The sequence below is a fragment of the Eleutherodactylus coqui genome, chromosome 11 (genome assembly GCF_035609145.1).
Source record: "Eleutherodactylus coqui strain aEleCoq1 chromosome 11, aEleCoq1.hap1, whole genome shotgun sequence".
Lineage (NCBI taxonomy): Eukaryota > Metazoa > Chordata > Amphibia > Anura > Eleutherodactylidae > Eleutherodactylus > Eleutherodactylus coqui.
Genome location: NC_089847.1, coordinates 132,135,770 through 132,150,621, shown reverse-complemented (window position 1 = coordinate 132,150,621; position 14,852 = coordinate 132,135,770). Strand labels below are relative to the sequence as shown.

General features: G+C 48.1%; 1 protein-coding gene across 4 annotated transcripts in view; it reads left to right on the top strand.

Moving 5' to 3' along the window:
* The window catches only part of SBF2 (SET binding factor 2), a 300,830-nt gene that overhangs the window by 112,750 nt on the left and 173,228 nt on the right, over nucleotides 1–14,852 (top strand). For all 4 annotated transcript variants that reach the window (XM_066583539.1, XM_066583538.1, XM_066583537.1 and 1 more), the window contains exons 4-6: nucleotides 1,908–2,030; nucleotides 2,223–2,333; nucleotides 5,214–5,319. In XM_066583539.1, the coding sequence (XP_066439636.1) occupies nucleotides 1,908–2,030; nucleotides 2,223–2,333; nucleotides 5,214–5,319 (340 nt within the window). The remainder of the gene's footprint in view (nucleotides 1–1,907; nucleotides 2,031–2,222; nucleotides 2,334–5,213; nucleotides 5,320–14,852) is intronic.

The window sequence follows — 14,852 nt, the reverse complement described above, 5'->3', positions numbered from 1 at the left end:
CGGGCCGGACCCTCCGCTTTATTGTTTAGTGCCCTGCTGAGGATTAACAACCTCCTGTGTTATGTAGAATATACCAAACCCATAAATGAGCTCTATCTGTATGGTGCAAGGCCAAAGCTATCCAGAGCTTTGTACATACCATGCAGGTAGGCCCTGACTATCAATATTGCATCAGATCGGGAGTCTCTGGACTGCAACTACGTCACGCCCCCCCCCCCCCGCCTCCCCCCACACACTTCAACTCCAATCTCACGATACCCCTAATAGGTATATTTAAATCCCAGGGGCCCAAAGGCCAAATATCAACACTCTTTACACATTTGCTTTCAGCCACAAATTAGTCACTGACTTCCAGAGTAGACGGCGATGTCTGATTCCCTCACTGACGGCCGAGGACTGGTCGGGGTAGTAGTATCCAATTTAGCTGTATCTCCATCCTTTAATAAAAAATAATACAATTTTATATCTCGCCCCCACATGATGGGCAAGATCCCAACGCCGACCTGTCACAGATGTCACAAGCTGGATGCTGGCACCTGATGTGGGACTGCCCGTTCATTGTGGACTTCTGGTCTCATGTATCCCCATTTTTACCTTCTCCTCTGACTATGACTCTAGATCCTAAAATTCTATTATCTGGCTTACTGGACGTGGAGCAGGGGCCGCGATACACAAGACGATTCCTTCAAGAGGCTCTAGGCTTGTCCCGGAAAACAATCGCCATGAACTGGATGGCAGTGGAGACGCCATGAACTAGCGATTGGATTGGCTGTGTTCTTGGTGATACTAATTTACACAAAACTCAGCGCCCCAAGTGTGTAACTGGATGATGATTAAAAGTAGGAAGAGCACTTACTTGTGGTCACCATCCACTTATACACTTGGGGTGCTGAGGTTTGTGTAAATCGGTCTACCTTTATCTGTGACAGAGGTCCTGGCATGCCCTGGGATCTCCCTAGACGCTCTCCCTATCCTTACGGATACCAACAGGGCTTGTGTGGTAAAGTTGGACCATTGCCATAATATTTTGAAGGTGAACCAGGACTAGCGGTGTGGCGGCTTGTCTTTTGATGGGCGGTCCCCTGCAATCTCAGTGATGTCACCACTGCTCTCTAGTGGATGGATAGACTGCATTCTCAGTGTTGTCACTGCTGAATTTTCAGTGATCTCACCACTGCTCTCTAGTGGATGGATAGTATGCATTCTCAGTGATGTCACTGCTGCATTCTCAGTGATGTCACTGCTGCATTCTCAGTGATGTCACTGCTGCATTCTCAGTGATGTCACTGCTGCATTCTCAGTGATGTCATTGCTGCATTCTCTGTGATGTCACCGCTGCATTCTTTGTGATGTCACCGCTGCATTCTTTGTGATGTCACCGCTGCATTCTTTGTGATGTCACCGCTGCATTCTCTGTGATGTCACCGCTGCGTTCTCTGTGATGTCACCGCTGCGTTCTCTGTGATGTCACCGCTGCGTCCTCTGTGATGTCACCGCTGCGTCCTCTGTGATGTCACCGCTGCGTCCTCTGTGATGTCACCGCTGCGTCCTCTGTGATGTCACCGCTGCTCTCTAGTGGATGGATAGGATGCGTTCTCTGTGATGTCATCGCTGCTCTCTAGTGGATGGATAGGATGCGTTCTCTGTGATGTCATCGCTGCTCTCTAGTGGATGGATAGGATGCGTTCTCTGTGATGTCATCGCTGCTCTCTAGTGGATGGATAGGATGCGTTCTCTGTGATGTCATCGCTGCTCTCTAGTGGATGGATAGCTAGAATTTTCTGGTCCTTTGTAAAATTTTCACATGTTTTTGTAAATGCTCCGCAATCCCTCCCCCCCGACTGAGTATTTTATAATGTTTTCTGACTGGATTTTGCTTTTCTGTAATTTTTATAATTTTTTTTTAGGGAGCAAAGCGCGATCACAGTGATGGCGACGACGAAGATTCTGGTTTAATTCAACCTGCACAAGTGTTCGCTCCGAAAAGTTTGGTGCTTGTGTCCAGACTAGACTATCCAGAAATCTTCCGGGTTAGTACAGCAAACACTATTATAGTGAAGATTAAGACGAGCTGTAATTGGTATTGATGCCCTTGGCAGGAGAGCTTGCACTCTAAGTACATAGCTGCTGATTGATAATACTATAACCTATCAGCAGCCCCTATAGAGCATGCAGCGATGTCGTATACTGTGCGTTTCTTTACATTTCTCTGGTATTCGCAGGCCTGCCTCGGCTTGGTCTACACAGTTTATGTGGACAGTCTGAACGTGTCGCTGGAGAACCTCGTTGCAAACCTCGTGACCTGTATCATCCCATCAGCCGGTGGATCGCAGGTGAGGAAGCTGCACCCTTCACACCCTAAGCAAGTAATGTAGTTCTGTGTCTCTCCACTAGGAGTGCCGTTGTGTTCTCTTTCAGTTTTACCAGAGAAAGAGGAGGGGAGAGACAGAAGTGCCACCCTGAAATACTTAAAGGGGTTGTGCCAAGATGGCTTTCCCTGTGCATATAGCCAACTAGGGCATAATGAACTTCATATAGCAGTGGGTCCTGCACTGGTCCCCTTCAATGACCCAGAACTGGGAGTCATTCAGAGCTGTTCCCGTTGTGGCAGACCATCTGCCATCCTGTAATACTACATATTCCCTATACTGGCTGCAACTAAGGACTCAACATTTATTGGGGGGGGGGGGGGGGGGGTTCATCTCCAATTTTTGAAAAGCCATAACTTTTTTTCATTTTTCCATGGCCGTATGAGGGCTTGTTTTTTGCGTGGCAGACTGTAGTTTTTATTGGTTGATATAATGTGTTGTAGAACTTTTTTTCACAACTCTTTTTTTTGGAGGGCAGGATGAAGAACCCATCCATTCTGCATTGTATGTGTGTTTTTTTTTCACAGTGTTAAACAACATAAATGACATGTTAAATTATTTCTGTGGGTCGGTATAATTATGACGATACCAAAATAATGTACTTATTTTAGGTTTTTCCACTTTTGCACAATAAAACCCCCTTTTTGGGGAAATTATTATTTTTTTACATTGCTGCATTCAAAGTCCCATAACTGTTTTATATTTCTATCCACGAGCTCTTTGAGGGTTTGTGTCCTGTGGAGTTAAGGGGTTAAATATAATGGAGTTACAGTGGTCGTAGCACAATATATGTTTATCAGCTGAGACCTCCATGGATCCCAAGAACAGAGGGTTCATGTCCCCCTCTCCTCCTTGCAGTGAAGTGGAGACTGAATGGGGCGGTGGTCGAGCGTGCGCGGTGTCACTCCATTCATCTTCAGTGGGGCTGCTGGAGCTTGCCGAGTGCTTGTATGTCAGCCCCCTTAAAATGAATGAAGTGACACCCCGCGTGCTTGAGTTCAGTTTGACGTCATTGCGGGTGCGTGCAGTCAGCTCGCAGTGAGTGGGACACGGGACGCCTGGTCTTAGAATTAGTGCGCCCCCCACTGATAGATTTTATCATCTGTCCTGTTGATTTTGGTACAGCCCCTTTAATTGGCAGTCGCATTCACGTCATACGTTCACACTCCTTGAAGTCACGCCATTGCGAGTTGCATTTTTTCCCCTGGTCTCCGCAGACATCTCTGTCCTGCGCACTTGTTATATCCAAAACGTCCTGTAGGCACGCCAATTACATTTTGGGGACGGTTTAAAATAATCATGTTGTAGCAGCCTGTTTAGTAACAGCGTGGCCCCCTGCCGGACCTGCGGGATCCCGCGCTCCTTCTGTTACGTGCAGGAAACGATTCGCGCTGCCTGGATTTGGCTCTTTTTGCTCTCGTCTGTTTTTCTCTGTATGTAATTTTTTTCATTCAGTTGTCCTTTTACTTTTCCTCTTCTGTTGGAATTCGAGGGTACGGCTAATCTGTCTGCACTCCGGGGGGACGGACACATGCAGAATCTCCATGTAGATCTCACCTCTCAGGGTCCCACTGGGGTCCTCAGTCGGCTTATCATATGTAGAGTGGACACGTGTGGTGCGGATCCGGTGTCACCTGTATGCAATACTGTAGAAATCTAGAAAGGCGTACTAACGTGTAAACCTGTAAACTGACCGATCACAATGTTTTAACCCCTTAGTCACCGCCAATACAGCTTTTTACTGACCTCAATGGGCTTTTTAAACCTGCACACACATTTTTTTTAAGGAGGTGGCTTGGCTGACTACTGACAGCCAGGCTCCTGCTCTAACAGCCAGTAGCAGAGAAACCTCAGATTCTATCAGTTTAACTCCTTATATGCCACAGTATAGCAACTGCAGCATATAAGCAGATGACAGGGGTAGGGGGGTATCCTTCTGTCAAATATGATTGAAAGATACTAATGGGCTCCCATGGCAGCCAGAAGAAGCCTGACAAAGGCCTCCATGTCTGCCATGAAAATCAGCCTAGTAGATCCCGACTCCGACAGATTCTAATAGGCTGCCATAGACCTAATAGAATGCACTACAAAAGTAATGCAGTGTACTATCCTAGGGATCGAACTATCGCATCTTCAGGTCAGGGACAAAACAAAAAATAGTATTAAAGTTCAATAAACTTTGATTTAAAGTAAAAAATGTTTTAAAAAAATGCTTTTTTTCCAACAAAACCTTTTTTAAAGTGAATAAAATACCAAATACTATTTTAAAAAAAACCGTTCATTAGTATTATCTCATTCATTGCGACCCACCTTTTTATCGCACATGGTTGAACACACTAAATAAGTCATGCCGAAATTGATGTTTTTTTTTTTTCTTTTTTGTTCGCCTCCCAAAAAACACAAAAGAAAGTAATCCAAAAGTCACATGTACCTCAATATGATACCAATAAAAACTACAACTTTTACTGCAAAATACAAGTCCCAACGAAGCTCCGATGGCGGAAAAATAAATCGTCCCGGAAGTTCAGGATAAGCAGCAGTAAAACTCCCTTATAGATATGGAAGAATGACAGAATAATGGAAGGTCCTGTAAACTGTATGACGATGGCGCTGATATGGATTTACGGGAGCCGCTCTGTTACTCCCTTATGTCTGTGCTGTTGTGATATAAAACTATTATTACGGTTCCCGCTCTCCATCAGCCCATGACGCTGCCACTATGTTCAGATCTTGCATTCCGTTCTTCCTCCATTTCCCTTTCCAGCCGGACCAGCTGTATCTGTCGGTAGAGATGTGGCAGCAGACGCGGATACGATGGTGACTTGTGTGCTCCTCTCTTTGCAGAAACTGTTCTCCTTGGGAGCCGGAGACCGGCAGCTGATTCAGACGCCTCTGTACGACAGCCTGCCAGTGACGGGCACCAGCGTGGCACTGCTCTTCCAGCAACTAGGTGAGGACATGGTTCGTTCGAATGAGAAATCGTTCAGTCGTTTGCATCCCTCGTATAAAGGAATGAGAGCGACTGAATGATCGGTATTTAACCCGAACGATTAGTGAATGAGACAACGAGGATTTTTATGCCTGCAGAAACGGAGCGAAAAGCAGATGATTTATTGTTTGTCATTCATTCGTTGGCTGCATTTACAATAAATGATTGTCGCTCCGTGTAAAAGGGCCTTTAGGAATTCACCTGTACTTACCATGTGGCGTCCTAATAAGGCCTGTACAGACCTAGTACTTCTCACAGCTGACAATTTGTCACAATGCATCAGTCTAATCAATTGTCGTGTAAAGGGGCTTTACCATAATTGTCTCATCTCCTATCCATAGGGGGTGCTGGGATAAGTGAATGGGGGCACACAAGGTGACCGGGCTCAGGACCTCTGACAGACCACCAGTAGACAGAAGCATCTGACCAGACTGTTAGGAGGTGTTGGGACCAGTGGATGTGTGAGGGCACATAAGGTGACCGGGCTCAGGACCCCCCTACAGACCACCAGTAGAGAGGAGCGTCTGACCAGACTGTTAGGAGGTGTTGGGACCAGTGGATGTGTGAGGGCACACAAGGTGACCGGGCTCAGGACGCCCCCTACAGACCACCAGTAGAGAGGAGCGTCTGACCAGACTGTTGGGGAGGTGTTGGGACCAGTGGATGAGGGCACACAAGGTGACCGGGCTCAGGACGCCCCCTACAGACCACCAGTAGAGAGGAGCGTCTGACCAGACTGTTGGGGAGGTGTTGGGACCAGTGGATGAGGGCACACAAGGTGACCGGGCTCAGGACTCCCAACAGACCACCAGTAGAGATGAGCATTTGATTATCCGACCAGCACCAGCAGCTCCAACGGTTCCATTGTCCGTCATCCAGAGACAGGTGGCGCCATCGTTACACCCCTGTGTCTGTCTGAACCATTTCCAGGTGCTTGGCTGAAGGACATTTGGTATCATGACACCCATTACCTGTACGGCTTCTGACACCCACCATCGCCTCCGTTCGCAGTGATGCTATAAATGACATAACTGGACGCTACGGAGGGGAACTGGGTTGTCTTTAGCGATGCATCCAGGTTTAGTTTGGGCTCTGACAATGCAGCTGAATCCTTATTTCTGCATCGAGGGGCTGCTCTCTCTGGTCCGGGGAGGGGGACATATACTTGTGCCGTTGGCGTGTGTTTGGCGCTGCGGGTGGCGGAGCTCCTCACGTCTCTGGAAATTTCCCGGCCAATCTCCTTATCATGTAATAATCTAATACCTCGGTGCCTGGGCCCCGTCGCTCCACCACTGGCATTACAGCACTAAATCGGGAACCTCAGCAGATCAGGATTGTCCTGAACGGCTCAGTCTGAGCTTCTGAGCGCTCGCTGATGGGTTCCAGAATATCTTGTTTCCATCAGACCGTCGCTCAGGTTCACACAGTTCTGCTGTCATTATTAATGCATCCCAGAATATAAAACCCTTATAAATATCCATCTTGGCACTGGCCTCCTCTACTGGATGACAACCAATATAGCCGCTATTATGAATCTTTTAAAGGCGTAGTCCAGCTTTTACTTTATTAATGGTGTATTTGCAGCATAGGTTATCAATAGTTGATTGCTAGGGGTTTGCTGCCCATGACCCTTACTGATTGGTGGTTTTGTAGACTGGTGCACTCATGTACAGAAGTTGATTTCTGCAGGAAGCAGATGGCTCCATTCCCACTGTAGTGGCCAGGCTTGGTGCTACAGGCAAAGTTCCCATTCAACGCCAAGCCAGGCCAGCAGCTGCTCGGAGGACAGCTGACCAGTAGGGGTGCCAGGTCATCAATAGTTTAACACTGCAAAACCCTTTTAAGGACGGTCACCCAGCTTTCCAAGTAATTATATTGCTCTAGGAGGATATACATTGCTGTGTAACTAGAGAGTCTGGGAAAAGTGGGGAACCAGAAACGGACTCTTATTGGATCTTATTCTTCATTGCTCATATAGCACCAACATATTCCAGCAGCATTGCACACAGATCATCACTTCTAATCTTTTTTTTCATCATCATTTATCTCAGGAACTTCCATTCTAATCTCCCTGTCATGTAGAATGGATCACTCCCATCATTCTTGCCCCCCCCCAACTCGCATCGTAATCTCCCTATCACACACAATGTATCACAACCTCTCCCAATGTCTCACTCCCATCACCCCTGTTCCTAGAAGCTCACAATCTAATCTCTTTATCCCACACATATGTCTCACATTCACCATTTTGGGCCCAGGAGCTCACAATCTAATCTTTGTAACACACAATATTAATCAACCCCCATCATCACTGTTACCAAGAGCTAACAATCTGATCATCTGGTCTCACACAATGTAGCACTCGCATCATCCATGCCTGCAGGCGCTCACAATCTAATATTCTATCATATATCTCTGCCATCATCCTTGTCCCCCTGAGCTTGCAATCTATTTCTCCCATCTCACACTCCCATCATCCCCAGGACCTCACACTCTAATCCTCTTGCTACTGCCACTGCAAAATGAAGAAAAACAATGTCAAGGCCCCCCGTAGTACATCTGCGCAATTTTTCAGCATTTTTATTTTTAAATGTGCGGTTCTATGGAACACCTTTGTGAACGTACCTGCATGGCAGCAGCGGGCGCCTCCGCAGAACTAATCTGCACTCACTTATAACAGCATCATGTAGTAACTGGCGCCGTGGGAGGTTCTTCATTCTTGACCGCTCAGACAACGGTGCGTCACGGCTATATTTAAGGAGCCAAGGGAAATGTACACATCATTCACAAGGACTCCTTCCCAGTGAGCCATGACATTAATAATGCCAAGAGGGAGGAGGTGTTTACCTGGCGGTGTGCACCATAGCCTAACCCCCCCCAATAACCTTATACCCGAGGCTCCTCCCCTCACACCCCTCATGCTCTAGTGCCATGACTTTTACTTCTTGGCATTGCTATTTCAATCGCAGGGTTGATAGACATGTATATGATATGCAAATGATAAAAAAATGGAAAGGAAACCTCTCAATTTATTCCGTATCGCGTGTGAGCGCCACACATGTACACGCCTGGTACGCCATCACGGAGGTTATTAATGGTCGTCTGAGGAATGTTCTGCCAAGCTGAATGCACTTGGGCATGCGGATCAGCAAGATGCCCTGCTGGCGGCTCCCTTTACAGTCGCTGACCAACTACAGAAAATCGGTTTGCTTCAAACTTCAATAGACAAGTGTCCTGTGTTGCCTGCTTCCTACACATGCTCCTACTAGGAGGGAGGTTTCTTGTCCTGCAACCTGAGAGCTAACGAACCGCAGGATTGTGATTGCAGAAGATTCTCCATCTTTCCTGTTTCCTCTCCTTGTGCAGGAGTTTTCTAAGTAGCTGCTACATTACCCCGCACCGATACATTATCCCGCACCGATACATTATCCCGCACCGATACATTACCCCGCACCGATACATTACCCCGCACCGATACATTACCCCGCACCGATACATTGCCCCGCACCGATACATTGCCCCGCACCGATACATTGCCCCGCACCGATACATTGCCCCGCACCGATACATTACCCCGCACCGATACATTGCCCCGCACCGATACATTACCCCGCACCGATACATTGCCCCGCACCGCTACATTACCCCGCACCGCTACATTACCCCGCACCGCTACATTACCCCGCACCGCTACATTACCCCGCACCGCTACATTACCCCGCACCGCTACATTACCCCGCACCGCTACATTACCCCGCACCGCTACATTACCCCGCACCGCTACATTACCCCGCACCGCTACATTACCCCGCACCGCTACATTACCCCGCACCGCTACATTACCCCGCACCGCTACATTACCCCGCACCGCTACATTACCCCGCACCGCTACATTACCCCGCACCGCTACATTACCCCGCACCGCTACATTACCCCGCACCGCTACATTACCCCGCACCGCTACATTACCCCGCACCGCTACATTACCCCGCACCGCTACATTACCCCGCACCGCTACATTACCCCGCACCGCTACATTACCCCGCACCGCTACATTACCCCGCACCGCTACATTACCCCGCACCGCTACATTACCCCGCACCGCTACATTGTGACAAACTATCGGAATGAAGAAGGTATGTGCTGCTGATGTGTTTAATCATAAACAACTGTCTAGACTGATATATTGTAACGAACCCTCAGCTGTGACAAGCGTTAGGTCTCAGGATATAAACCAGAATCTTCCAATTTCACTGACAGCAAGCAGATATAATAGGAGGGAGGAAATAAAACACAAAGTCCTTTAGAGATTTTCCGAACTTCGCATTATGTAATGCCTGAGCTATAGTTACATGAAATCATAAACCGCTTTAGAGTAAATGGCGCCCGGATCCTGAGCCGCGAGTGCGGCCGCTCCTAGTAAACAGGCATGCATTCCGCTCACAAAGTGTTACATAATTGCAGCGTGGAAAGCTACAGGGCGGACGTGCCTCGTACACGGCGTACAGGACATACGGCACGCTAATGAGGAAGCGTTTTAGGGACAGGTCAGCGCACAGGCACAATGGCTGCATACAGAGGAGGAATGAAGGCGGCGGTCAGCCGCTCCATCTCATCCCGCTCTTTGTCTTGGGTCACCTGACAGCGACAGACTTAGAGTTTCTCATTACCTCACCGCAGCAGCGAAAATGGGAGAACGATGTACCAAACCTGACATAAAATACATGAAACGTCTGTCCAGAGTCTGTTCTTCAGTCACCTCCAGAGCTGCACTCAAAGCTCTGCTGACTGCTATTCGGGATGCTTCCCAGCCGCCTCCTCTAAATTTGCTGACATTGCATGCTGGTAGCTTTGCCTGGTGGGAGTTGTAGTTCTCCCATCACATTACTGCGTAGTCCCAGCTTTATGTACTCAGGATGTGATTGGAGTATAAGGGTACTTTTAGATGAGCCGATTTATTGTTTGAGCGAGCAAATAACGTCACCGCTAGTTCGTTCGCTCATTGGCTCGTTCAAACAAGAAATCGTTCAGTCTTCACATTCACTGTATAAGGGCTCCTGCACATTGGCGAACACCCTGCCACTGCTGTCACAGTGTTCAGGGATGAGGGGACTCCCCGCGGGGATGAAGGAATCCCCTGCCACTGCTGTTAGTGTTCAGTGATGAGGGGACTCCCCGCGGGGATGAAGGAATCCCCTGCTGTTACAGTGTTCAGTGATGAGGGGACTCCCCGCGGGGAGGAAGGAATCCCCTGTCCCTGCTGTCACAGTGTTCATTGGGCCAGGGCTGCTGCCGCCAGCCCCGTTGGTAACGGTGGGCGATATCACAAAAAGAATGGGCATGCAGCAATTTTTTTTTCTTCTTTCACGCAGAAGTTAAAACATCGCAAATGAGAAGAACACCATGGAAAGTAATTGGTTTCATAATCATGTGTCTTTAGTCACTCTCTAAGCGCAAGAAAATCGCCCGATTTCGCGCCCCAAGTGAAAGAGAATGACTGAATGTTGGATGTTTACACTGCACAATAAGAATGAATAACGAACGAGAAGCGCACAGTTCATTCATTGTTCATTCATTGGCCGCGTTTAAACTGAACAGTTATCTGAATGGAATAGTTCGGTCTGAGCGCAGCGTTAGCGGGGGCCACTAACTGCAGGTACTTACCAGCTGTTTACATTGTTTTATTCCCACCATCCTTACCTGGCAGCTTATTGCATCGCTCCCATCCTTCCCCCGTGGTTTACAGTGCATCATTCCCATCATCCTTACTAGGCGGTTTACAGTATATCACTCCCATCATCCTTACTAGGCGGTTTACAGTATATCACTCCCATCATCCTTACTGGGCGGTTTACAGTTTATCACTCCCATCATCCTTACTGGGCGGTTTACAGTATATCACTCCCATCATCCTTACTAGGCGGTTTACAGTATATCACTCCCATCATCCTTACTGGGCGGTTTACAGAGCATCACCCCCATCATCCTTACTGGGCGGTTTACAGAGCATCACCCCCATCATCTTTACTGGGCGGTTTACAGTATATCACCCCCATTATCCTTACTAGGCGGTTTACAGAGCATCACCCCCATCATCCTTACTGGGCGGTTTACAGTGCATCACTCCCATCATCCTTACAGGGTGGTTTACAGTATATCACCCCCATCATCCTTACTGGGCAGTTTACAGTATATCACCCCCATCATCCTTACTGGGCGGTTTACAGTATATCACCCCCATCATCCTTACTGGGCGGTTTACAGTGCGTCACCCGTATCATCCTTACTGGGCGGTTTACAGTGCATCACTCCCATCATCCTTACTGGGCGGTTTACAGTATATCACCCCCATTATCCTTACTAGGCGGTTTACAGAGCATCACCCCCATCATCCTTACTGGGCGGTTTACAGTGCATCACCCCCATCATCCTTACTGGGCGGTTTACAGTATATCACCCCCATCATCCTTACTAGGCGGTTTACAGTATATCACTCCCATCATCCTTACTGGGCGGTTTACAGTTTATCACCCCCATCATCCTTACTGGGCGGTTTACAGTATATCACCCCCATCATCCTTACTGGGCGGTTTACAGTTTATCACTCCCATCATCCTTACTGGGCCGTTTACAGAGCATCACTCCCATCATCCTTACTAGGCGGTTTACAGTATATCACTCCCATCATCCTTACTGGGCGGTTTACAGAGCATCACCCCCATCATCTTTACTGGGCGGTTTACAGTATATCACCCCCATTATCCTTACTAGGCGGTTTACAGAGCATTATCCTTACTAGGCGGTTTACAGTGCATCACTCCCATCATCCTTACTAGGCGGTTTACAGTGCATCACTCCCATCATCCTTACTGGGCGGTTTACAGTATATCACCCCCATCATCCTTACTGGGCGGTTTACAGTATATCACCCCCATCATCCTTACTAGGCGGTTTACAGTGCATCACCCCCATCATCCTTACTGGGCGGTTTACAGAGCATCACCCCCATTATCCTTACTGGGTGGTTTACAGTATATCACCCCCATTATCCTTACTAGGCGGTTTACAGTGTATCACCCCCATCATCCTTACTGGGCGGTTTACAGTATATCACCCCCATCATCCTTACTGGGTGGTTTACAGTGCATCACCCCCATCATCCTTACTGGGCAGTTTACAGTATATCACCCCCATCATCCTTACTGGGCAGTTTACAGTATATCACCCCCATCATCCTTACTGGGCGGTTTACAGTATATCACCCCCATCATCCTTACTAGGCGGATTACAGAGCATCACCCCCATCATCCTTACTAGGCGGTTTACAGTATATCACCCCCATCATCCTTACTGGGCGGTTTACAGTATATCACCCCCATCATCCTTACTGGGCGGTTTACAGAGCATCACCCCCATCATCCTTACTGGGCGGTTTACAGTATATCACCCCCATTATCCTTACTAGGCGGTTTACAGTGCATCACCCCCATCATCCTTACTGGGCGGTTTACAGTGCATCACTCCCATCATCCTTACTGGGCGGTTTACAGTATATCACCCCCATCATCCTTACTGGGTGGTTTACAGTATATCACCCCCATCATCCTTACTGGGCGGTTTACAGTGCATCACACCCATCATCCTTACTGGGCGGTTTACAGAGCATCACCCCCATTATCCTTACTGGGTGGTTTACAGTATATCACCCCCATTATCCCTACTAGGCGGTTTACAGTGTATCACCCCCATCATCCTTACTGGGCGGTTTACAGTATATCACCCCCATCATCCTTACTGGGTGGTTTACAGTGTATCACCCCCATCATCCTTACTGGGCAGTTTACAGTATATCACCCCCATCATCCTTACTGGGCAGTTTACAGTATATCACCTCCATCATCCTTACTGGGCGGTTTACAGTATATCACCCCCATCATCCTTACTAGGCGGTTTACAGTATATCACCCCCATCATCCTTACTGGGCGGTTTACAGTATATCACCCCCATCATCCTTACTGGGCAGTTTACAGTATATCAACCCCATCATCCTTACTGGGCGGTTTACAGTGTATCACCCCCATCATCCTTACTGGGCGGTTTACAGTGTATCACCCCCATCATCCTTACTGGGCAGTTTACAGTATATCACCCCCATCATCCTTACTGGGCAGTTTACAGTATATCACCCCCATCATCCTTACTGGGCGGTTTACAGTATATCACCCCCATCATCCTTACTAGGCGGATTACAGAGCATCACCCCCATCATCCTTACTAGGCGGTTTACAGTATATCACCCCCATCATCCTTACTGGGCGGTTTACAGTATATCACCCCCATCATCCTTACTGGGCAGTTTACAGAGCATCACCCCCATCATCTTTACTGGGCGGTTTACAGTATATCACCCCCATTATCCTTACTAGGCGGTTTACAGAGCATCACCCCCATCATCCTTACTAGGCGGTTTACAGTATATCACTCCCATCATCCTTACTGGGCGGTTTACAGTGTATCACCCCCATCATCCTTACTAGGCGGTTTACAGTATATCACTCCCATCATCCTTACTGGGCGGTTTACAGTTTATCACTCCCATCATCCTTACTGGGCCGTTTACAGAGCATCACTCCCATCATCCTTACTAGGCGGTTTACAGTATATCACTCCCATCATCCTTACTGGGCGGTTTACAGAGCATCACCCCCATCATCTTTACTGGGCGGTTTACAGTATATCACCCCCATCATCCTTACTGGGCGGTTTACAGTGCATCACTCCCATCATCCTTACTGGGCGGTTTACAGTATATCACACCCATCATCCTTACTGGGTGGTTTACAGTATATCACCCCCATCATCCTTACTAGGCGGTTTACAGTGCATCACACCCATCATCCTTACTGGGCGGTTTACAGAGCATCACCCCCATCATCCTTACTGGGTGGTTTACAGTATATCACCCCCTTTATCCTTACTAGGCGGTTTACAGTGTATCACCCCCATCATCCTTACTGGGCGGTTTACAGTATATCACCCCCATCATCCTTACTGGGTGGTTTACAGTGTATCACCCCCATCATCCTTACTGGGCAGTTTACAGTATATCACCCCCATCATCCTTACTGGGCAGTTTACAGTATATCACCCCCATCATCCTTACTGGGCGGTTTACAGTATATCACCCCCATCATCCTTACTGGGTGGTTTACAGTGTATCACCCCCATCATCCTTACTGGGCAGTTTACAGTATATCACCCCCATCATCCTTACTGGGCAGTTTACAGTATATCACCCCCATCATCCTTACTAGGCGGATTACAGAGCATCACCCCCATCATCCTTACTAGGCGGTTTACAGTATATCACCCCCATCATCCTTACTGGGCGGTTTACAGTATATCACCCCCATCATCCTTACTGGGCAGTTTACAGTGTATCACCCCCATCATCCTTACTGGGCGGTTTACAGTGTATCACCCCCATCATCCT